This window comes from Antechinus flavipes, chromosome 2 (assembly GCF_016432865.1).
Source record: "Antechinus flavipes isolate AdamAnt ecotype Samford, QLD, Australia chromosome 2, AdamAnt_v2, whole genome shotgun sequence".
Taxonomy (NCBI): Eukaryota; Metazoa; Chordata; class Mammalia; order Dasyuromorphia; family Dasyuridae; genus Antechinus; species Antechinus flavipes.
In genome coordinates this window covers 641,307,894-641,333,105 of record NC_067399.1, presented here as the reverse complement: position 1 = coordinate 641,333,105, position 25,212 = coordinate 641,307,894, and the positions used below count along the sequence as shown (strand labels likewise).

At 48.4% G+C, this 25,212-nt stretch overlaps 1 protein-coding gene across 1 annotated transcript; it reads right to left on the bottom strand.

Moving 5' to 3' along the window:
- Positions 1–1,009: 1,009 nt before the first annotated feature.
- Positions 1,010–23,068, bottom strand: LOC127546971 (uncharacterized). The gene is made up of 6 exons (XM_051973842.1): positions 22,971–23,068; positions 17,974–18,198; positions 17,296–17,429; positions 16,868–17,177; positions 1,593–1,749; positions 1,010–1,242 (listed from the first exon to the last, which is right to left on the bottom strand). Exons 2-6 carry the CDS (start codon positions 18,106–18,108, stop codon positions 1,010–1,012), a joined length of 969 nt encoding a protein of 322 aa, XP_051829802.1. The 5' UTR covers positions 18,109–18,198; positions 22,971–23,068.
- Positions 23,069–25,212: the final 2,144 nt, after the last annotated feature.

Here is a 25,212-nt window from a genome sequence, read left to right as displayed (position 1 = left end):
CCCCCCCGCCCGGTGTGGGCGCTTGGGGTGACCCAGTGACGGCCGGAGCTTCCCCAGCCCCTCCGGGTGCTCTTGCTGCCCCCCACCAGCCTCGGGGGCCTCCCCGCGTCCTCGGGCCCTTCTCACCTCCGGGTCCTGCACAAACAGCGGCTTCTGGCTCATTCTGTCCAAGCCCAGCTTGACTGTGCTCACCTCGGCCTGCAGGTGCAGGATTCTGGGGAAGAGAAGGGGGAGGGAGGAGGGTCCTTCCTTCCCGCCACCCGTCCCCCTTCTTCCCCCTCGGCCTTCCCAGCGGGGCCCCCTCACTTGCTGTGCAGCTCTCTGTCCTGCAGCTGCTCCTGCCTCCTGGAGCTCTCTAATTCTCTTCTCTGCCACTGCAGGCCCACGAGGGAGCTTTCCAGCTGCTGCCAGGAAAGGAGAGGTGGGAAGAACCCGGGGGGTCTGTTTCCCGGCCGGGGGATCACCCCTCCCTTCCCCTCCTCCCTGACCTGGATCCCTGAGAGCGAGGTCAAAGGCTCTCCCGAGGGTTCCGGGGATGCCATCGGGGCCACTGAGGAGAGGGAACCGCTGCCTGGGGTCCCTGCCATCGGCCTCACTGAGGAGAGGAAACCGCTGCCTGGGGTCCCTGCCATCGGGGTCCCTGCCATCGGGGTCACTGAGGAGAGGGGGCCGCTGCCCGGGGTCCCTGCCGTCGAGGTCCCTGCCATTGGGGTCCCTGCCATCGGGGTCCCTGCCATCGGGGGGTCCCTGCCATCGGGGTCACTGAGGAGAGGGGGGGCCCCTGTTTCTGATCCCAGACCCTGTGTTGGGAGGTTTGTCGTGCTGCAGCCAGGAGAACATTCCCAGACTTCAGAGACTGAGCCCTCACCACGGGCATGTCTCGCAGACCCTCACCCACGCTGCCCGTCCCTTTCCCTCGCCTCCTTAGTTCTCCAGTGCATTTAGGTCTGGGGGGAGGCACACCCCCCCACCCCGGACAAGGGGCTTCCAAAGAGCAGGAGCACGAGGTCTAACGACAGGTGCTCCCGCCATCCCTGGGGTGTGGCCGCGGGGCCATCCTGAGAGTCACTTTGGACACGGGGGAGTGGCTGGAGCGGAGGCCGGTGAGCATGAGCCCCAGGCCCAGCCTTTGCAGCTCCGCAGCCGGGACCTCGGGCCCGGGAGAGGGCGGCCGGGACCCAGAAAAGGGAACTTTCCAAGGCTGGGCCCCAGAGCCCAGAACCCGGAGCACGTGGGGAAAACCTCCAGGGAGAACAGGGACCGTTTGTGGGGGAGAGAAGGGGAGGGGGTGCCCTTGGAATCTAGCCAAGGGAGTGCAGATGGACAACTGTAGACTCCCCTTGCAGTGAGAGGGAGGAAGAGCAGGAGACCCGGGAGCCATGGGGGGGAGAGTGCCGGCAGCGCGGAGCTCGGAGGGGTCTGGCCCCCGCTTCCTTTATGTGGGTGAGGGGCGCAGGTCCCAGAAGAGACAAGGAGCCTGGCAGGGGAGGCCCAGGACTGGTCAGCTCAGGGCCACGGCTACTTCCAGGCTTTGAGTAGAAGCCATATTCTGTCCCTCAAAATACTGGCACGTGGGAGAAATCCTCCGCTACCTCCTCCCTCCGCCTCCCTCGCCTGCAGGAAGACAAACAGCTGCCTCCAGAGGGCTCGCACCCCTTCCTGGACTTCCCGAGCAACGGCCCCCGCTGAGTCTGAGGAGGGGGATGCAGGAGGGCTTCTCTGGGACTCGGACTGAGGGAAGCTGCGCAGCTATTTCAGGCAGTGCGGGGCTGAGAACTGGGTCAGGGCTGGAGAAGCTGAGACCCCGGGAGGAGGACCAGCCTGGGCCGGGCCGGGCAGGAGTCAGTGGCCGAGGAGCGATGGCTGAGCCGCTCCCTCTCCCAGCCTCCCTGCACCTCCCAGTCAGGGCAATCCGGTCCCAGTTCTAGCTCTAAGTTGGCCAACCAGCTTTTAATTCCAAGAGGCTTTCCTCAGCCTCATCCTCCTTGACCCCCTTCTGACGCTGCTGACCATCCCTCCCTCCTGCACACGTTCTCTTGCCTTGGCTTTTGGGACGGAATTCTTCCAGGCTCTACCTCCCTCGCGGAGCCCTGGATCACCAAGCGTCCTTGGCTCTTGTCCTAGGCTCTCCCCCCCCCACCCCAGTAACTTCTCCCTTAGGGAGGGTCCAATGTCATTCCTATGCTCGCAGAGCTGCAGATTTATTCACCTTTAATATCTCTCCAGGCCTCTGTCTCTGTCTCTCTGCCATTGTCTGTCTCTGCTCTGCCTGTGTTTCTCTTGTTCTCTGTCTCAGTCTACTTCCGTTTCTCTGGCTCTCCTTTTGTTTTTGTCTCTGTCTCTTTCTCTCTGCCTGTGTTTCTCTTTTTCACTGTCTTGGTCTGTCTTTGTTTCTCTCTCTCTCTCTCTCTCTCTCTCTCTCTCTCTCTCTCTCTCTCTCTCTCTCTCTCTGTGTGTGTGTGTGTGTGTGTTTCTTTTTTTTCTCCTCCGTCTTTGTCTTTTGGGTATTTTTCTCTTTTTCTCTGTGTCTCTCTCTATCTTTGTGTCTGTTTCTTTTTTTTTTTTCTGTCTCAGTTTATCTCTTTCTCTGTATGTGTGTTTCTTTTTCCCCTCTGTCTTTGTCTGTCTTTCTGTGTATTTTTCTCTTTTTCTCTGTCTCTTTGTATGTGAATTTCTCCTTTTCTCTGTTTCTATCTCTGTTTCTTTCTCTGTTTCTGTTTCTCTCTGTCTGTCTCCCATCAGTACCTCTAGAAGATGTCCCACAGGCTGCTCAAACTCAGCATGTCCAAAACCGTATTCCTTATCTTCCCACCCTAATCCATCGGCCCTCTAAACTTGTCCAACTCTCTTAAGGGCACTCCAATCTCTCCAGTTCCTCCGCTTCTCCTTATTAACTCTTCGCACTTTTTCATCTCCACATCAAATCAGTTTCCAATTTTTGTCAACTCTAACTTCATGGCACATCTCCTTCTCCTTCTCTTCATTCACAGATTTACTGCCTTAGTTCAAGCCTTCGTTATCTCTCACCTCTATTACTTAAATAGCCTCCTAATTGACCTCCCTTCAAAGCTTCACAAGCTGCAAGAATACCCTTCCTATCTCTGTTCATGTCCGTCCACTACTCAAGAATCTTTAATAGCTCCATGTTCCTTTAGTCAAAAAAAAAAAAAATAAAGTGGATGTCCATCAATTAGGTAGGTTACCATATATGAATGTAATGGAATATTTTTGTTCTATGAGAAATGATAAGCAGCAGACTGATTTCTGAAAATCCTGGAAAGATTTTCATGAACTGACACTTCTGGGGCCGGAGCCCAGATGGCGGAGCAGGCACACACGACTCTCTAAGCTCCTCTCATTACCCTCATAACAACTATTTAATCCAGCCTCAAAAATAACTCTTCACTGCTTAAATTCATGAAGATTAGAAGCACTGCAATTTACCAGCCGAAGCCCATCTGGAAGCTCACCAGGAAAGGTTTGTCCTGAGGGGCCAGGAACAGACTAGCACAGGCAGCCAGAGACTGGCGTTCTGAGCAGACCAGGGGTGGGGGTGATCTCTGTGGCTAGAGAAGTTATAGGGACCACTCTGCTATAGGCTGACTGCTCTACCTTGACTACAAAGCAGTAAACTGGCAGAGAAGTTAAAGCCTAAAACAGAGGATCCTCTAAAAAACGCCAGAACCTAACGAGATCTGGCTGTAACCCCTCAAACCCGGAAGTGACTCAGGCAAACTTTACCGCAGCCCTGCGGCCACATCCGGCAGTTCGGGGCTTTTGCGGGGACAGTTACTAATCTGCACGACAGTGGGGCACTGCCTGGGCAGCTATAATCGGCAGTGTAGGGGGCTCGGCCTGGGGCAATAGAACCTCCCCAGCTGACTGCGCTTCCGGGGCAGACACTTCTGGTCCCTGCAAATCCATTCACTGCTCAGCTGCTAACACCCACAGCCCCAGGGCAGGGTTTGGCTTGGGAAGTGAAAGTCTCACTGCTCAGCGTCTAGCCCCAGGGCAGTCGTTATCTCACACATCCGGGGTTATTTGCAGGGCACTTTCCCAGCCCGGCCTTGCAGGCCTGAGTTACTTTCTGGTGGGGAACTCTTTCGCAGAGCACTCCAGTACCTCGCTGCTTTTTGTAGCCGGTTGGCAGGACAGCTACCCGTCCATACACCTTTCACTGCTCTACAGAGGAAGCTGGTAACCTCCTGGCTCTGAAGGCAGACCTTACAGGCTTTAACAAAATGAGTAAAAAAATCAAAAGAACGATTGATAGTTTCTATACAGAAAGAGAACAGCTTTTCAACCCTGAAGAGACTAATAGCAGACAGTCTAAAGACAATTGTTGGTCTCACATACAAAAGGCTCTCCTAGAAGAGACTATTAAAAACCTTAAAAGAGAGCTAGAAGAGAAATGGGGAAAGGAAAGAGAAGCTATGCAAGAGAGTACAGAAAAGGCACATAACTCACTAAAAGAAAAATTTGATAAAGTGGAAAAAGAAAACAACTTCCTGAAATGTGAATTGGAAAAGATAAAAAACTCCCAAGAAGTGCAGGGAAACCGAATTTGTGAATTGGAAAAAGAAAATAACTCACTAAAAAAAAAAAAAAAAAAAAAATTAGTGAAATGGAAAAAATTTCCATAGAGCAAAACAATTCAATTGGACATATAAAAAAAGAAGTAAAAAAAGCTAATGAAGAAAATAACTCACTAAAAATCAGAACTGAACAAATAGAAATGACTGATTCATTGAGACATCAAGAATCAATCAAGCAAAACCAAAAAAATGAAAGACTGGAAAAAAATGTCAAATATTTACTTGGAAAAACAACAGACCTGGAAAATAGATCTAGGAGAGATAAGCTGAGGATCATCAGACTACCAGAAAATTATGATGAATAAAAGAGCCTAGATACTGTTTTACAGGAAATCATCAAAGAGAACTGCCCAGAATTAATAGAACCGGAAGGGAAAATAGGTGTTGAAAGAATTCATCAAATACCTTCTGAAAAAGACAGTAAAATAAAGACTCCGAGGAATATTATGGCCAAACTTCAGAATTTTCAGACTAAAGAAAAAATTTTACAAGCAGCCAGGAAAAAACAGTTCAAATACCGAGATGCCACAATAAGGGTCACGCTAGATCTGGCTGCCTCAACATTAAAGGATTGAAGGGCCTGGAATCAGATATTCCAAAAGGCAAAAGAACTGGGAATGCAGCCAAGAATAAACTACCCAGTTAAGCTGAATATTTTTTTCCACGGAAGAAGATGGACATTTAATGAAATAGAGGAATTCCATCTGTTTCTAAGGAAAAAACCAGACTTAAACAAAAAATTTGATATCCAACAACAGGAATCAAGAGAAGTAGAAAAAGGTAAAAGGAACTCTTGAGAACTGTATTTCTGTTGTGGATATACATAAAAACCATATGTATAATTTGATTTTACCGATATAACATAAAAAAGGGAAGTAGAAATGGAAAGGGGATAGTGTCAGAAAAAGGGAAGAGGGGAGATAAAAAGAGGGAAACTACATGCGACAATGAGGCAAAGGAAATCTATCATATATGAGGGAACTTAGAGAGGAGGAGGAACATTGTGTGAATCCTACTCTCATCAGAGTTGGCTCAAAGAGGAAACAATGAACATATTTGTTTTACAGAGATTCTTCTTTCATTTCATTAAAAAGTGGAAGAGGAAAAGGGAGAAGGAAAAAGAGTAATAAGGGAAGGGTACAAGAAAGGGGAAGGGATTCAAAGGGAGGAGAGAGGGATACTAAAGAGGGAAAGCTGCACGACATTAGTGGGACCAATAAGTTTAATACTAGGGAAGAAAGGAAGGAGGGCAAGAAAAAGAAAAGTATAATCTGGGGATATTAGGATGTCAGGAAATATAGAATTGGTTATTTAAACCATAAATGTGAATGGGATGAACTCTCCCATAAAGAGGAGGCAGATAGCAGACAGGATCAAAAGTCAGAACCCTACTGAACAGAATCTGTTGTTTACAGGAAACATATTTAAAACAGGGAGATACATACAGAGTAAAGGTAAAAGGCTGGAGCAGAATCTGTTATGCTTCAGATGAAGTAAAAAAAGCAGGGGTAGCCATCCTTATCTCAGATCAAGCAAAAGCAAAGATTGATCTAATTAAAAGAGATAAGGAAGGAAACTATATCTTGCTTAGGGGTACTATAGACAATGAAGCAATATCAGTATTAAATATATATGCTATATATGGTATAGCATCTAACTTCCTTAAAGAGAAGTTAAGAGAGTCGCGAGAAGAAATAGATAGCAAAACTATAATAGTGGGAGATCTCAATCTTACACTCTCAGATTTAGATAAATCAAATCACAAAACAAATAAGAAAGAAATTAAAGAGGTAAATAGAATATTAGAAAAATTAGGTATGATAGATCTCTGGAGAAAACTGAATAGTGACAGAAAGGAGTATACTTTCTTCTCAGCAGTTCATGGAACCTACACAAAAATTGACCATATATTAGGACATAAAGACCTCAAAATTAAATGCAGGAAGGCAGAAATAGTAAATGCTTTCTTTTCAGATCACAATGCAATAAAAACTACATTCGACAAAAAGTTAGGTGTACATAGACCAAAAAGTAAATGGAAACTAAATAATCTCAGCTTAAAGAATGATTGGATGAAACAGCGAATTATAGACATAATAATTTCACTCAAGATAATGACAATGATGAGACATCATATCAAAATTTATGGGATGCAGCCAAAGCAGTAATAAGGGGAAATTTTATATTCTTAGAGGCTTACTTGAATAAAATAGAAAAAGAGAAGATCAATGAATTGGGCCTGGAACTTAAAAAGTTAGAAAAAGACCAAATTAAAACCCCCCAATCAATTACTAAACTTGAAATTCTAAAATTAAAAGGAGAAATTAATAATATAGAAAATTAAAAAAAAACTATTGAACTAATAAATAAAACTAAGAGTTGGTTTTATGAAAAATCCAATAAAATTGATAAACCTTTGGTAAATCTGATTAGAAAAAGGAGAGAGGGAACTCAAATTGGCAGTCTTAAAAATGAAAAAGGAGAACTTTCCACTGATGAAGAGGAAATTAAAGAAATAATAAGGGGTTACTTTGCCCAACTTTATGCCAATAAATTTGATAACCTAAGTGAAATGGATGACTACCTCCAAAAATATAGGCTTCCCAGATTATCAGAGGAGGAAGTAAATTGCTTAAATAGTCCCATTTCAGAAAAAGAAATAGAACAAGCTATTAATCAACTCCCTAAAAAAAAATCCCCGGGACCAGATGGATTTACATGTGAATTCTACCAAACATTCAAAGAACAATTAGCCCCAATGCTTTATAAACTATTTGAAAAAATAGGGAATGAAGGAATCCTACCAAACTCCTTTTATGACACAAACATGGTACTGATATCTAAACCAGGTAGGTTGAAAACAGAGAAAGAAAATTATAGACCAATCTCCCTAATGAATATTGATGCTAAAATCTTAAATAAGATATTAGCAAAAAGACTACAGAAAATCATCCCCAGTATAATACACCATGATCAAGTAGGATTTATACCAGGCATGCAGGGCTGGTTCAATATTAGGAAAACTATCAGTATAATTGGCCATATTAATAATCAAATTAACAAAAACCATATGATCATCTCAATAGATGCAGAAAAAGCATTCGATAAAATCCAACATCCATTCCTATTAAAAACTCTTGAGAGTATAGGAATAAATGGACTTTTCCTTAAAATAATCAGTAGCATCTATTTAAAACCAGCAGTAAGCATCATATGTAACGGGGACAAACTGCAACCATTCCCAATAAGATCAGGAGTGAAACAAGGATGCCCACTATCACCGTTACTATTTAATATTGTATTAGAAATGCTAGCGTTGGCAATAAGAGTTGAGAAAGAGAGTAAAGGAATAAGAATAGACAATGAGGAAACCAAATTATCACTCTTTGCTGATGATATGATGGTATACTTAGAGAACCCCAGAGACTCTACCAAAAAGTTATTAGAAACAATCTACACCTTCAGCAAAGTTGCAGGATACAAAATAAACCCACGTAAGTCATCAACATTCTTATATATCACTAACAAAACCCAACAGTTAGAATTACAAAAAGAAATTCCATTTAAAGTAACTACTGATTGTATAAAATATTTAGGAATCTATCTGCCAAGGGAAAATCAGAAACTTTATGAGCAAAACTACAAAACACTTTCCACACAAATTAAGTCTGATCTAACCAACTGGAAAAATATTAAATGCTCTTGGATTGGGCGAGCAAATATAATAAAGATGACAATACTACCTAAATTAATCTATTTATTTAGCGCTATACCAATCAGACTCTCAAAAAACTACTTTGATGAACTAGAAAAAATAACAACAAAGTTCATATGGAAAAACAAATGGTCAAGAATTTCAAGGGAATTAATGAAAAAAAATCAAATGAAGGTGGCCTAGCTGTACCAGATCTAAAATTATATTATAAAGCAGCAGTTACTAAAACCATCTGGTATTGGCTAAGAAATAGACTAGTTGATCAATGGAATAGGTTAGGTTCAAAGGACAAAACAGCCAATAACTTTACTAATATAGTGTTTGACAAACCCAAAGACACCAGTTTCTGGGATAAGAATGCATTATTTGACAAAAATTGCTGGGAAAATTGGAAATTAGTATGGCAGAAACTAGGCATTGACCCACACTTAACACCGTACGCCAAGATAAGGTCAAAATGGGTTCATGACCTAGGCATAAAGAATGAGATTATAAATAAATTGGAAGAGCATAGGGTAGTTTACCTCGCAGACCTGTGGAAGAGGAGGAATTATGACCAAAGAAGAACTAGAGACAAACAAAACAAATGCAGACAAGATTAGAAGGGAAACAATAAACGGAGAAAACATTTTTACAATCAAAGGTTCTGATAAAGGCCTCATTTCCAAAATATATAGAGAATTGACTCTAATTTATAAGAAATCAAACCATTCTCCAATTGATAAATGGTCAAAGGATATGAACAGACAATTCTCAGACGAAGAAATTGAAACTATTTATAGACATATGAAAATATGCTCCAAATCATTATTAATCAGAGAAATGCAAATTAAGACAACTCTGAGATACCACTACACACCTGTCAGTTTAGCTAGAATGACAGGGAAAGATAATGTGGAATGTTGGAGGGGATGTGGGAAAACAGGGACACTGATACATTGTTGATGGAATTGTGAACACATCCAGCCATTCTGGAGAGCAATTTGGAACTATGCTCAAAAAGTTATCGAGCTGTGCATACCCTTTGATCCAGCAGTGTTTCTACTGGGCTTATATCCCAAAGAGATACTAAAGAAGGGAAAGGGACCTGTATGTGCCAAAATGTTTGTGGCAGCTCTGTTTGTAGTGGCTAGAAGCTGGAAATTGAATGGATGCCCATCAATTGGAGAATGGTTGGGTAAATTGTGGTATATGAATGTTATGGAATATTATTGTTCTGTAAGAAATGACCAGCAGGATGAATACAGAGAGGACTGGCGAGACTTACATGAACTGATGCTAAGTGAAATGAGCAGAACTAGAAGATCATTATATACCTCAACAACGATACTGTTTGAGGATGTGGATGTATTCTAATGGAAGTGGATCTCTTCGATAAAGAGAGCTAATTCAGTTTCAATTGATTAAGGAAGGGCAGAAGCAGCTACACCCAAAGAAAGAACACTGGGAAATGAATATAAACTGCTTGCATTTTTGTTTTTCTTCCCGGGTTATTTATACCTTCTGAACTCAATTCTCCCTGTGCAACAAGAAAACTGTTCGGTTCTGCACACATATAGTGTATATAAGATATACTGTAACCTATTCAGCATGTAAAGGATTGCTTGCCATCTGAGGGAGGGGTGGAGGGAGGGAGGGGAAAAATTGGAACAGAAGTGAATGCAAGGGATAATGCTGTAAAAAATTACCCTGGCATGGGTTCTATCAATAAAAAGTTATTTAAAAAAAAAAAAGACTTTCATGAACTGATGTTGAATGAAGTGAGCACAATTAGGAGAACATTGTATACAGTAACAGTGAGATTGTGTGATGATCAGCTAGCTCTTCTCATAAATAATATTGTGACCCAAGACAATTCCAATAGACATGGGATAAAAAGTGCCATCTGTATCTAGTGAGAAAACTATGGAGGCTGAATGCAGATTAAAACATACTATTTTCAATTTTTTTTTTGTTTTTTGTTTGCTTTTTCTTTGTCTTTTCCATTTTGTTCTGATTTTTCTTTTACAACATGACAAACATGGAAATATGTTTAAAATAATTGTACATGTATAATCTATATCAGGTTGCTTGCTGTCTTGAGGAGGGGAGCATATATGGAGGGAGGGAGAAAATTTTGGAATTCAAAATCTTACAAAAATAAATGTTGAAAACTATCTTTACGTGTAATTGGAAAAATAAAATATTATTGAGAAAAAATTATTTCCTTGCATTCTCTTTGTATCCATAGCCCCTGTAGAATGTAAGCTCTCCGAGGGCAGCGACTACAGTATTTCATATTTTTCCTTTGAATTCTCAGTGTTGGAGGGCATATGGGAAAACTGGAGCATTAATGCATTGCTGGTGGACTTGGGACTGGAGTGCAGTTTGGAATCATGTCCAAAGGGCTATAAAACTGTGTATACCCTTTGATCCAGCAGGGTCTCTAATGGGTCTGTATTCCAAAGAGATCATAAAAGAGGGACAAGGACCCAGACACGCAGAAATGTGTGTAGCAGCTCGCTAGGACAGTTACACAGAGTAAATGCTTAACAAGTGTTTGACAAATAGAATTAACACGAAAGGAACCTGGGGTTCAGTTTCAAATACGTTGTTTCCCCAATCACAGAAAGGTAAAGGCAAAGTCTGTTCTCCCCTGCCAGCTATCTAAGAGCCAGACGCAGGGTCTCCATGCCCACATAAGGCCTAGAAGGCCCAGTGCCAGCCAGGCCGGGCCCACATTCATCTGGATCTCCTGGAGAAGCCTTCGCAGAGATGGGCTCCCGCAGGTTTTTGCATAAACTGTCAGAACTGGAGGTGTGTTTTACTGAACTGCCTTTTTCAGAGGTTTCTTTTTCTTAGTTCTTGGCTTTCTGAGAGGGAGCAGGGAGATAACTGGAAATGAAGGTAATATAAAAACAAAAGATATCAGACGTTCTCTCCAAGCTGCCTCCCTTATCTCACTAGCCTGGCTCCCACTGTTTGCCATCTGGCTTCCATCACTACGGATCTCTTGAAACTGCCCTCCTTGAAGTCACCAGTGGCCCTCTCATCTGCAGCCGCAATGGCTGCCTCCTCCTCCATCTCTCTGCGAAGTTGTTGGCCAGGCCCCCTTTTTCATGCCTCATTTTCCTGCTTCAGGGATGTCACCCTCTCGGGGCCTGCTCCCGCCTTCTCAGGGAGCCTCGTTCTGCCTGCATGGCCGGCTCCCTTTCTCCCCGCTCTTAAACGTGCCATTCTCCGGGGCTCTGTTCCGTGCTCTCTCCCCTCTTCTCTTTGGAAATCCCCCTCTTGCCCACCCCTTCAGCCCCCCCCCCAGGTGTTCCCCAAATCTCTGTCTCTAGTCCTGCCCTTGACACAAGTTTCCAGGATCTAAAAAGATCTCCAGGTATTTCCAGACCTCACAAAATGAGAGTGTGGAACTAACTGGCCCCCGGGGCCTTTTCCACTTGGATCTATGACCCACAGATCCTGTGATCTCTCCGCCTCGATGTCTCAGAGTAGATATCTCTGAGACATCGAGGTAGAGAGATCACAGGATTAGTGATGAACCCAAACCAGACTTTTATCTTTTTCACCCAAACCCTGGTCCTATTTCTGATTTCATGGTTTCTGTAAGAATCACAGCAGCACCTGAGCACAGGTGATTATAAAGAGAATATGACAGAGGGCAGCAGCACCTGAGCACAGGTGATAGTAAAGAGAACATGAGGGAGGGCAGCAGCACCTGAGCACAGGTGATAGTAAAGAGAACATGACAGAGGGCAGCAGCACCTGAGCACAGGTGATAGTAAAGAGAACATGACGGAGGGCAGCAGCACCTGAGTACAGGGGATAGTAAAGAGAACATGACGGAAGGCAGCAGCACCTGAGCACAGGTGATAGTAAAGAGAACATGACAGAGGGCAGCAGCACCTGAGCACAGGTGATAGTAAAGAGAATATGACGGAGGGCAGCAGCACCTGAGCACAGGTGATTATAAAGAGAATATGACAGAGGGCAGCAGCACCTGAGCACAGGTGATAGTAAAGAGAACATGACAGAAGGCAGCAGCACCTGAGCACAGGTGATAGTAAAGAGAACATGACAGAGGGCAGCAGCACCTGAGCACAGGTGATAGTAAAGAGAACATGACGGAGGGCAGCAGCACCTGAGCACAGGGGATAGTAAAGAGAACATGACGGAAGGCAGCAGCACCTGAGCACAGGGGATAGTAAAGAGAACATGACGGAAGGCAGCAGCACCTGAGCACAGGTGATAGTAAAGAGAACATGACAGAGGGCAGCAGCACCTGAGCACAGGTGATAGTAAAGAGAATATGACGGAGGGCAGCAGCACCTGAGCACAGGTGATTATAAAGAGAATATGACAGAGGGCAGCAGCACCTGAGCACAGGTGATAGTAAAGAGAATATGACGGAGGGCAGCAGCACCTGAGCACAGGTGATTATAAAGAGAATATGACAGAGGGCAGCAGCACCTGAGCACAGGTGATAGTAAAGAGAACATGACAGAAGGCAGCAGCACCTGAGCACAGGTGATAGTAAAGAGAACATGACAGAGGGCAGCAGCACCTGAGCACAGGTGATAGTAAAGTGAAAGGGAAGGAACAGAGAGAGAGCTGGGAAAGGAGGGAGAAGATGGGGTGGGGACATCTAAACAAATCCACAGTCTGGCTGGGCCAGACAGAACTGGGGCAGGTGGGAGTGCCCTGGCAACAGCACAAAGGAAGGAAATAAGGAGCCAGAGGGCAAGTGGCAGTACAGAAGTGCCCGCATTTTCTGCATGTCGGTTCTTAGGCAGCGAGAGGGGAAAGCTTGGTACCTGCTAGAATGTGAGGGGAAGCGTGTCAGGAAGGAGCACTTGGCCGGCACTCTGTCCCGCCCTTCCCTTCTCCCCCTCCTGCCCCACTCCTGCTGGCTGAGCCCGCTCCTCTGGATTGTGGGTGGGGGTGCATTTAGGGAACGGATGGATTTACTGGGAATAAGCTCTGAACTCCCAGGAGATGTCTGGGTTGGCAGGAGGTTGGGGGGAGGCTTGTAGTCATGGGTAGGATGCCAACAATGTCTCCTGCTCACTTTAATCTTGACTCCTGGATCTTGCATTTTATTTTAAGTAAATATCTGATATGTTTGCCTCCTGACGACTCCTGGATGCTCCGGGTGGGATGTGATCCAGAGAGGAAAGACGGGGGGTCGGGAGCTGACCGGAGGGTGATCCCTAAGAAGAAGCTGGCAGTTGACCCCAAGGCCGTATGCAGAGGGCCTATGCCCTGCTTCCTCTACGACTCTTCCCCCTCCTTCCCTTCTCATGGATAACCCCCACGGATTAAATCTTCACTATCTCTTTTACTGGAGCCTTCCTTTCTGTTCCTCCTGCCACACCCAAGACATGTCACCATCACCGCCGACCCCAACTTCCAGATTCCCATTCCCATTCCTGTGACTGATTTCTTCACAACAACCCAGCGGGGCAACCGGTATATTGTCATCTTCTATTTTTAACAGGCGAGGAAACTGAGTTTCTCTGATCATGTAGCAAGTAAATCTTGGGCATGGAATTCACACCCAGATCTCTTTACTATGACGTAGTAAGTCTTTTAACTGTGCTCTCTGGCCCCTTAAATTCACCCTTCAAGCCACTGTTAGTCTAATCTGTGTTAAGCGAACTTTGCCAAACTACTTCTCTGCTCAGAGCCTGTCAATTGAGAAAACTCAGGCTCCTGTATAATGTTTTGCCATCCTCCATTTCCAGTTCTTTTGGAATACTTGCTCACCTTCTCCTGCTCACTTACTCAAGTAACTGTAAGTAAAAAAAATTAAAAATAAACCCTCAGAAATTAATTGAATAATGTAGTCAAACTGAAATCTCCCACAAGCCCCTTCCTCTGCCAAGTCTTTTCTCTTTCAATCCTAGTACCCAAATCTAGGAAAGACATTAAATTATGTCATTGGAGAGTGTCCAGAGGAAGGCAAGCAGGAGCATGAGAGCAAACTGAGCTTGGTCCGTGACAGCGGTCTACTCTACAAATGGATTGTAACGTAAAAGAAGTGTCCGATTTGTTCCGTGTGGCCGCAGAGAGCAGGGCCAGGAGCAGTCAGTAGAGAATTCCGAGATGAAGGTTTTGGGATGGAAACATTTCCTAACAATTAAAGATGTCCCCGAATGGCAAGTACATGGGTATCAACTGAAGCTCTCCAGCTGAGGTCAGAAGGACTTCTTATTGGGGGCATCGTTGAGTAACTGGGGCCCGGATCAGGAAGTCTTGGGAATTTCATCACACTCAGAAATTCTACCGTCCTACCAAGGTCTGTTCTTATGACAGTCTCTATGACAAGGTTTCCCGATCCTTTCACCATTTTGCTCCCTGCCTCCCAAGGCAGCCATCCTTAACTCGAATTTCTAGAAAATCGTGGATCATATTAACTGTAACTTCCACCTATGGGCCCTGCTTGTTCAAGGCAGAGAGAACGCGTCTCATCTCGTTTCCACACCACGACGTTTCCATTCCTTGAAAGCAGTTACTGGCCACGTGCTATTTGCCAAGTGCTCTGCGTCTGAAGCAGGGGGGCTGTGAGAAACGCTTCCCATGGTTCTCCCAACAATACTATTAGGGAAGTAGAAGAAATATTGCCGTCCTCGTTCAGAAATAAGAAAATGAGCCTCAGGGACGTGCATAGAGTCACCCAGCCATGTCAGAAGGGAGGCTCTCTCCCGGCTCAAGGCTTCCCCCTTCCTGGCTCTCCTGGCCCTATCAAGAGCCCCCTTACTGCCACTTTCTCGAGTGGGCCATAGTGAGGGGGACACTTCAATTGGCCGATAATGAATGTCTCTCATCAACATCACCCCGAATGGTACGTACTGACGGAGAGATACTGCATTCCGGGGAAAGCTTGATGCGGAATGAGTGGAGGGGCTGGAAAAGGAGAATCCAGGCTCTGGTTCAGGAAAGTTCCCGGACTGGGATGAGACCGTGGCAGGCAAAGAGCCGCTCAGGGCGCAGCAGATAGCTCTGAGTGACTGCCCTGGACTCAAGGCCCAGAATACCGGCCGGGAAGGATTTGACCCATTAGTACCTCTTAGGAAGGAGGGAGGTGGAGTGGGTTGGAGGAAGGAAAAGAAAACCCAGCATTTTCCAGAAGCCAGACAAGAAAAAACCAAAATGAAAATCACCCCAGACCGGGAAAGAGCAGACTCTGTGACCAAGACAACGTGCTGACGGGAGAGTCTGTGCCCTTCATGGTCGGCTGAGCCCTCCTTGGAGGGTGGGATGCAGGAGAATTCAGCAGAGCAACCGTGGAGGGGGAAGAAAAGATTTGGGGCAAAACCCTGAATGAGGCTGGAGACCCAAGTTCTAGTCCTGCCCATCCTGTTGCACTGCCTCTGTGTGATCTCGGGCAGCTAGAGCAGCCTCTGACACTTATTGGCGGTGATGCTCTGGGAAGACATTCAACCTATCTGAGGCTCAGTTTCTTAGGGGATTCGATTAAACCAGGGGTCCTTAAACAGCGCATGGACTCCATGGATGCCAGTGGATCTGAAGGGGGAAAAGACCCAGCACGTTGATTTTCACTGATCTCTACAAAAATTGAGCATTTGACTTCAACAACAATACTATATGATGAGCAATTCTGATGGACGAGGCCATCTTCAGCAATGAGATGAACCAAATCAGTTCCAATGGAGCAGTCATGAACTGAACCAGCTACGCCCAGCGAAAGAACTTGGGGAGATGACTAAGAACCATTACATTGAATTCCCAATCCCTATACTTTTGTCTGCCTGCACTTTTTATTTCCTTCGCAGGCTAATTGTACAATATTTCAGAGTCCAATTCTTTCTGTACAGCAAAATAACTGTATGGACATGTATACTTATGTTGTATTTGATTTATACTTTAACATATTTAACATGTATTGGTCAATCTGCCATCTGGGGGAGGGAGAGGGGAAGGAGGGGAAAATTGGAACAAAAGGTTTGGCAATTGTCAATGCTGTAAAATTACCCATGTATATAACTTGTAAATAAAAAGCTATTTTAAAAAAATAAAAATAAATAAAATTGAGCATTTGCTTCAATAACGTTTTAAAAAAGTTTCTGAGAAATGGATCCGTAGACTTCATCACCCTGCCAGACCATCACACAGTCACACAAAGGGAAGAATTCCATGGTCTAGATGGATTTAAAAGTCCCTTCCAGCTCTGAATCTGGCCCTCTGGGATGCTGTGACCTCACCTCTCTGGGCCTCCCTTTTCCCATCTACAGAAAGAGAGGATGATTCTTCCCCTTGCTGATTTAACTCAGCTAACATAGGGAGCAAGTGAAAGGGTGGAGGAGAAAGCGCTTTGGAAAACTGAGAAGTAAACGATATTCCTGTCAAAAGGCTGGCTCTGGAAGGCTCGGGGGACGCCGGGGGAGGCCCTCCCCAGTGAGCCCTTGCTGCCTCCCCTTCCTCAGATCTCCCCTCCTCTGGCCCTCGGTCGCATGGATCCCCCACAGAGGGGCTGGACTCAGGCTCGGGCCAGGGACGGAGGGAGAGATGCCGTCCCACCCGGGAGACACACGCTGTGGAATCCTACCTTCTGCCTCAGGTCTAGCAGCTCACATTTCATTTGACTGAGCTCCAGAGCCTTCTCCCGCCTCTGCGTCTCCTGGGCCCGCTCCCTCGGGGTCCCACGGGCCGACGGCAGCTGGCCCACCAGCTCCTCCCGCCGAGGGACTCCGTCCGGCGAAGAGAGCCGAACATCTCGTTCCGACCGGCTCCAGCTCTGGAGGGCCAGGGGCCTGCCGGGGAGCCCACTGCCCGCCCAGTCCAGGAGATGGGGCAGGGAAGTCCGCCGTCCGAGGAGTCGGTCTGAGCTTTTGCCAAAGAGGTCCCAGGACAAGGGGCTGCAGGGGAGAAAGGAGGTAAACGGGGAGAGGGAGCGACGCTGAGTGGGAGCGGGACTTCCGGGTTTGGGCCCCCTTGTCTCCCCTTCCCCGAGCCGGACTCCCTGACAGCACTCACCCGGGCCCGGTGGGATGGATGTCTCTCGGCAAGCTGGGGGACGGCGACCTGGCTAGGGGCCGGGGGCTGTGGGGCTGCCCCAGGAAGGAGGAGGTCCCCGAATCCAGAAATTCAGAGGTGGCCCTCAAGGGGCCCTGAGGGAGGGGAAGGAGAGCAAGCATGACCACCATTCATCAGCATCAGTACCACAGGCCCTTACACACAAGCTTCGGAGGGATTCGGGAAGGAAGCATGATGCCCATTTCACAGATGAGGAAAGAGGGCCAGAGAGTGTAAATAATTCACTCATCATCACACGGCAAGTCAGAGCCAAGCCCCCGGGCGTCCTGGGCCTCCCTGAGGCAGAGGAGCTGGGGGGGCTGAGGTGGGGCCTTCTGTCCCGTGGGAGGGGCGACTGAGGACTAACAAGGGGAGAAAGGAGGGAGAGGAAGAGAGAGAAGGAAAGTCCCGTGGGGTGACACGCACTGGGATCTTAGTCACGAGTGCGGAGACGGGGCCCGAGGCGGGGCTGGCGGGCCCCGAACTTTCCTGCCCCGGCTCTTCTGGGGACGGTGAACACCTGATTCTCCCTCTGGGGGTTGCAGTGCCAAGGAGACCCCTCCCCCTGCCCTCGGGCAGCCCTTCCGAAAGTGAGCCCGGCCCTCGTCTCCCTCCCCAGGTCCCTGGAAGGGGGCAGACCTTGGGGGGGCTGCCGGGCAGCTCCATGGACCTCGCCCTCGGGCGGCACTGAAGCCTCCCCAGGAAGGAAGGGCCCTTGGCCAGGCCCTGGAGAAGGCCGCCATGTGCGCCGTCCCAGGAGCCTTGGGAGGACATGCTGCGGGGGGAGCCAGCGCCGGGGAGCGTGAGGTCCTGAGGCAGCCGGGCCCGTTATCTGGTCTAGCTCCAACTCACACACTGTCCAACCTGCCAGGAGGAAAACAAATAAAACAGGCTGGTGGGGGCCGCCTGTGAGCAGCGGGCCCTTCCCCCTCCCAGCCCGGCCCAGGGGGCCCATGGCTCTGCCCGGCCCAGAGGCCCGTGGTTCTGCCCGGCCCAGGGGGCCCGTGGCGCTGCCCGGCCCAGGGGGCCCGTGGCGCTGCCCGGCCCAGGGGGCCCGTGGCGCTGCCCGGCCCAGGGGGCCCGTGGCGCTGCCCGGCCCGGAGGCCTGTGGTTCTGCCCGGCCCAGAGGCCTATGGTGCTGCCCGGCCCAGGGGGCCCGTGGCGCTGCCCGGCTCCGAAGGACGCGGCCAGCTCTGTCCTCCACGGGCTCAGGGGTGCATGGAGCTTCCCACGGGGAGACTCTGCCAACGCGGGGCAGCTCTGCGGCAACAGTCTTGGGGAGGCGCCTGGGACAGCCAGCCAGGAAGCACTTAGTAAGCTCCTACTGTGTGCCAGGCATTGGGCTAAGCTCAGGGGGTAAGAAAAAGATGGGGGCTTTCGAGGTGCCCAGAACCTAAGTGTCCACAGGGGCCGCTGGCGAGAGTTTCTGCCCCCAGATTCCCCGGCACCAAGGCTGCCTCTCTGCCCACCGCCCCAAGCCGCTCCTCGGGTGGGCCCAGGACAGACGGGTGTCCGAGAGGGGGCAAGGCCCCAGAACTCACAGCCAAGGAGGGTTTGGGGGCCCAGGGGGAGGATCAGAAACCCCATGGAGTAAATGGGGGCCGGGAGTCCTGGAGAGAACCGGGGGTCAGAGACGGTGACTAAAACCCCCAGACCGGGCAGGGGTGGCTCAGGGATCCCCAGAAGCCGGAGGGACGCGTTCCCAGAGGCCAAACCTGGGCTGGAGCGACCGCGAGGAGCAGCGAGGTCATCGGGAACCAAGAAGCCGGGCCTCCTGGGCTCAGGGCCGCTCTAGCTAACGGGGATGAGCTGGAACAGACGTGAGGGCCCGTCGGTGGGGGCGGCTCCCCCTAAAAGCTGTGTAAGCCTTGGGTTCTGCAGCAAGGCCAGTTATTGAGCAGATTCTGCTCTTGGAGGGGGCGGCTGGGGGTGCGGGAGCACCAGCCCTGAAGCAGGAGGACCGAGTTCTAATCTCAGCCAGCGTCCTGGCTGTGGGACCCGGGGCAGGTCCCTTCACCCCAACTGCCTCAGCAAAACAAACAAGAAACGATGACCTTTCAGTAAAAAGCGACCTTATGTCCCCAGAAACAAGAAGGGAAAGAAGCGCGGGGACTTGTATGAGCCGCAGCCGAACAAAGGCTGAAGAACTGGGAAACCATTTATCGTGTCACTGTAACCAAGGGGACCCCAAAAAGCCCCGTTATTGTAAAGCTGCCAGAGGAGAAAGGAGGGGCCAGATCTCCCTCCCTTCTGTGGGAAGTTGGGGATCAGGCTGCGACGTCACACACGGTCAACGCTGCCGTCAGTTTTGCCCCTGAGAAAGGGGCCCTTGGGAAGGGGGGATTGAAGGAGGAGGTTACTCACAAACTACTGTGATGTAAAAGTCCAAAGCATCAATAAAACTTTTGTTAAAAACAGAAACGTCCCTCAGCCGCGAGGGGAGGGCAGAAGGGCCCCCAACAGCGGCTTCAGACAAAGCGGGCCCAGCCGGAGCCCCGAGCGGGGATATCTGGAGGTGATTCCAGCTCCCAGATTTCTGCATTTTAAGAGTTACCACAGAATTGCCTCCCTCGCTGTGAGGGAGCTGATACAAGTGAATGTTCTCTCCACTCTGCGGAGAGGTTGAGTGATTTGTCCAGGGTGGCCCAGCTGGGAACTAGGAAAGTTAGGGTTTGAATCTGGCGCTTTCTCTCACTCCCCTCGGGTCCCCAGGCTCTGCAAGGTTTCCAGGTGATCCAGGTTAACTAGGGATGGGACCCTGCCCCCCGTCCATAAACTATTCTGGGGCCGGGGCCCCAGGCACAAAGTGTGCCCTCGAGTCAGTTTTTGGAGACAAAGCCCACTAAAGGAAAGTAGAGACCCCGAGCTGAAAGGCCCCCGGGCTGGAAAGTTCCTCAAAGGCACTGGTGATATTGGGTAGGGGAGAGAGAGCCCAGCCCAGACAAAGAGTATCCCAGTAGCCAGGAGAAGGTAAGCCCAAGTCCGTGCCTCAAACATCATCTGTTAGATTCTGTTCTAAATGAATTGTTCTCACTAAGAAGGGATTAAATTGAGTTCTTTTCTCCTTACTAAAGGTGTATGAAATCAAAAAACTTCAAATATTGGTGCCCTGGGACAAGACCCCTGTTGTACCCCCTTAGTTACAATTTATATGTAACATATGCGCCTTAAAAGTCAAGCCTCTCTCCACCCAGTCTTGCGGTCCACAGAGGGTGTGGAGAGTGTGAAGTGGGATGGGTGGGTTACATAGCCTGCTCTCTGTCTTTATGGGTCCTACGGGAAAAGTGATGGGATTGAGAGAGAATGAACTAAATATCCTTTATGGCACCTTCCTGTTCTAGATCCAGGATCCTAATCTCTGGAGGGAAAAAAAAAAGTAAGGTCTGTAATCAATATTTAGAGAAATATTGGAGGTCGTGTATAGAGAATTGGGCCTAGATAACCTTTGATCCAGCAGTGTTTCTACTGGGCTTATACCCCAAAGAGATACTAAAGAAGGGAAAGGGACCTGTATGTGCCAAAATGTTTGTAGCAGCCCTGTTTGTAGTGGCTAGAAACTGGAAAATGAATGGATGCCCATCAATTGGAGAATGGCTGGGTAAATTGTGGTATATGAACGTTATGGAATATTATTGCTCTGTAAGGAATGACCAGCAGGATGAATACAGAGAGGACTGGCAAGACTTACATGAACTGATGCTAAGTGAATCATGAATCCAGATCTCGTGCCTTGAAGTCAAGGGTATTTTTCACCACGAGACGCTCTCTCCCCCCTCAGCTGCCTGGTACCGCCTCGGGGCTTCTTCCCCAGAGCCCCTGAGATGCAGGGCAAGGTCCCACTTGAAACTGCTCTCTCCAAGTGAAGGATCGTTGCAGCAGGATCACTAGTTCAAGTGTATGTGTGGGGGGGAGTGGGGGACGCCTGGGGGGGATCCACTTTAAAGGCTCAGCCGCCCAAAAGCCCAGGGAGAAAAGCCGGAGCTGCCGACTGACCCGGGAGAATCCAGGCTTCTAGGGAAGCCCAGGACAATGGCCTCCATGGGGAAAGAGGAGGGCTTGGGAACTGGCTGTCTGCCCCAGCCCCATTTCTGACCCTGTCTCTGCATTTTCTTGTCTCCATTGGGGCCCACGAGGCCTGTGCTTCTCTGCGGCCCTCCCCAGCACCCAGCCCTGCTTCCAAGAGACACTTTGACCTCCGTTATTGTAGTTTCTCTACAGAATAGTGTTCTTGGTTTCAGGAAAACCTGGGTTCATATCCCAGAATCAATGCTTATTAGCTGTGCTAACTTAGGAAAATCACAGCCTTTTGGAGCCTATTTCTTTGTCTGAAAAAATGGGACACGATTCTTTGTTACACTCTTCCTGTTGAACAGGTTTGCTATAAGGCAAGGAGGGCAGCTAAGCTGACCACAGATAGAGCCTGGAAGGAAAACCTAAATTCAAATCTAGCCTTAGACACGTACTAGCTGTGTGACCCCAGACAAGTCACTTAGTCCTGTTTGCCTCAGTTTCCTTATCTGTAAAATGACCTGGAGAAGGAAACGGCCAACCTCTCCAAGACCTTTGCCAAGAAAATTCCAAGTAGAATTACGGAGAAATGACTGAGAAGGGCTTTGTAAAGTTGCAAGACTATTCAAAGTGAATCACTAGTCAATGAGCTCTTAGTGTGACTCACTCCGTCCTCCTGCCCCACCATCTCAGGGCCTGCTAAATCCTAACCCTGAGCTTCCCCCAAGGAAGAAAAGTGCTTTTCTGAGGCAAGGGGAGAGATTTGGGAAACAGCCTCCCCACGTATCACTCTATGGAAGCTTTTGCTCTTGTCAGTCCCTTCTGAGCTAAGGTTCCACCCCTTTCAAAGTGGGATGGTAAAAGGGGAATCTAAAAGGTCTAAAGGAATGAAGCTCTAATGTTGGAATCCCAGAAACATCTTAAACCAAGAGACCTTTGAATCACAGAATCTCAAAATCAGAAGGTAACTCAGGGACCCTTCAGTCACACATCCAACAAATCTCAAGCCTTTGCTTGAAGACCTTCAGGATGAGGAGCTCATTACCATCCGAGGCAGCCCGTTCCATTTTTGCCCAGCTCTAATCTTTTCCTTCTGTTGAGCCTGAATCTGTCCTCGTTCTGTCTCTACTCCTCGTTCTGTCCTCAGCCGCCAAGCGTTTCCATGTGACAGCATTTCAGATGCAGGAAGCGGCTCTCCCAGTTTCCCTCTAAGTCTTTTCTTCATCCGGGTAAATGTTTCTAACTCCTTCAAACTGACCTTAAAGGGCTTGGTCTCCAGCCCTCCCACCCTGCCGGCTGCCCTTCCTGGGCATGCTGTAGCTTGTCAGGACTCTTCCTTAAACTGTGGCCCCTAGAGCTGAACCCAAGAAAACTCTACCAGGGCAAAGGGCAGTGGGACCACGGCCTCCCATGTTCTCACTTCTATGACTCTCTCCGTGGAGAGATTATGGGAGGGGGACCCTGATATCCTGCCATATAGCACACTACTTACTGCAAGGCTAGGAGAAAAGTTCATTTGGAACTGAACCCTGGAGTTCTTCAGCTTTTTTTATGGGTCTTTCCCATAAGCTCCCAGTCATCAATCATGGCTATTCCAGGGCAAGAGAATGGCACGGACTCGGGCTTACCTTCTCCTGGATTTAGCTCCTTGGGGCTAGAGGTTCAGGTCTCTCAGAGTGCAAACTCCTGAGCCTTCCCAGCTCTCATAATGCTCAGACTTTCAGGGAGCCATAGTAACCCCAGGCAACAAACTTCAAGTCAACTGTCCTCTCCCATTGGGATGATGAAACGATAGCAGAGGGGGAGGAACGGGGAGGAGGAGGAAGAGAAAGAGAAAAAGACAATAAACCAAGGAGCGGTTCTTGCCCTGCCACAACCTGAGCCTCTGAATTGTTTACACTATTTTTTATTGCCATTTATTTAGTGCTTGCCAAGGTCACACTGAGAATGAAGCCGGTGTGGCCCTGTTCGGAGGCGAGATCTGGGAGTGAGTTGGGATTTACCTGAAGATTTAAAAGTTGTATGGAAGAATGTGACTGGATTCAGTCATGTCCCAGATCCAAATCCTCTTTCCATCCATCACCACTAGTGAGCTTGTGGACAAAACATTCCCTCTGACCAGACCCCAAGTTATTTATTTATTTATTTTATTTTTCTAAATTCTTTTTTTTTCCTTTTTTAAATATCTTTTTATTTACAAGAAATTGTAATTTCTTCATTTTTCAGCATTGACAACTGCAAATCCTTTTGTTCCAACTTTTTCCCTCCTTCCCCCCACTCCCTCCCCCAGATGGCAGGTTGACCAATACATGTTAAATATGTTAAAGTATAAATTAAATACAGTCTATGTATACATCAGACCCCAATTTACTTATTTGTGAAACGAAGGAGCTAGCCCTAGTGATCTCTTCCAGATCTAAATTCTGTGGTGGGTGATCCATAATTTATCCTGAACTTTTAATTCATTTTAGATGGGTCACTCTTTGAATGAGTTGGGGAAATTTATCCCATACAAATGAAGATTCAGGGGAATAAAATAACTGTCTTTGTATCTGAAGGATTGTCAGTGTGGAAGAAGGACCGGACTTTTTCTGCTTCATCCTAGAAAGGCAGAATTAGTGGGAACGATGTGAGGGCAGGGGGATTTGGGATGGAATCGGGACAATGATGGTAACAAGGGTACGGTCCCAGAATCACAGATTAAAAGGGATTCGAGAGGTCATCCATTGCAGCCTCCTCAGCTGGCAGAGGATAGACCTGTGGTCCGAATAGATCCGATGGTCACATGGGGATACTGTGGCAGAGCCAGAATTAGAAACCAGGTCTCTGGAGTCCCGAGAAGGATTTACTTTAGTCACCAGCAGTTAACTGATTATATCAATGGCCAGAGTTAGGTCAGAAAGCTGAGGCAAGCTCCTGGAACTGCTGGAAAGAGCGCTGTCCGGAGAGTCGGGGGTCCTGACTTCCAGCCCGTCTCTTACAAGAGCTTGGGCTTCTTCTCCCATGTCTGGGCTCGGGCTCCCTCCTCCGCCCCTGCGCAGGAGATGGTTCCTCGCCCCTTTATATTCCTGGCTGCGGGCGAGGGTCAGACCCAGACTATGGCAATTGCCTTCGTCCCTGCCCCAGCCCCCTCTCCCGGGCTCCCTCTACCCAGCTGCCACATGGATAGTCCTAAAGCGGGCTGACTCAGTCAGACCCTGCTGGAACGGCCTGGCGCTGCTGGGAGGAAACGCCAACTTGTCGGTCTGATATTTGAAGCCTTTCCCATCTGGCTCCGGCCTGCCTTGGCAGCCTCAGTGCCCCGTACTTTGCTGCATGTTTTTGTTCTTCCAGGAGAACTGACCTCATTTCCTCAGACCAACCATCCCGTCCCCACCCACCTGGGTGCCTTTGTCACCCCATGCGAGCAAAGCGTTCCTCCCTCTCAGAGTCTCCTGGGGGGCTCAGCTTAAGCGCCATCTCCTCCAGAGAGGGGAGAAGCTGAGCCTTCCCTGCCTCCATCCCTCACCCCTGGAAATCTCCCTGGATGTCATTCCCCTCCTCTTCCTGAAAAGAACGGGAGCTTTCATCCTCAGTGCCCAGCACAGGCCGGGCTCCGAGTGAGCTTGTGGTAAATACAGAACTCTGGGGGGTGGGTCATACACTCTCTATGGCCTACAATCTCATGTTCTAAGAAACAAGTGCACCAAGAGGCTTCCAACTTAAGGAAGAGACAAGAGAATCTGTGTCTCTCTGCAGACCTAAGTTAGAGTAACAAATCCCCTTAAACTGGAGGCATGCGTTCCAGCTGGGAGACAGGAGGGCCACGGTGCTAGGAAAGGACGCTGGGGAAGGAGACCCCGGGGACTGGGAGAGAGAGCAGCAGCCACA

Coding starts and splice junctions, on each gene's coding strand:
- LOC127546971 (XM_051973842.1), bottom strand. CDS start 18,108: ATGTCCTCCCAAGGCTCCTGGGACGGCGCACATGGCGGCCTTCTCCAG. Junction 17,430..17,973: donor TGCCCGGCAGCCCCCCCAAG/GTCTGCCCCCTT, acceptor CCCCTCCCTCAG/GGCCCCTTGAGGGCCACCTC. Junction 17,178..17,295: donor ATCCATCCCACCGGGCCCGG/GTGAGTGCTGTC, acceptor TCTCCCCTGCAG/CCCCTTGTCCTGGGACCTCT.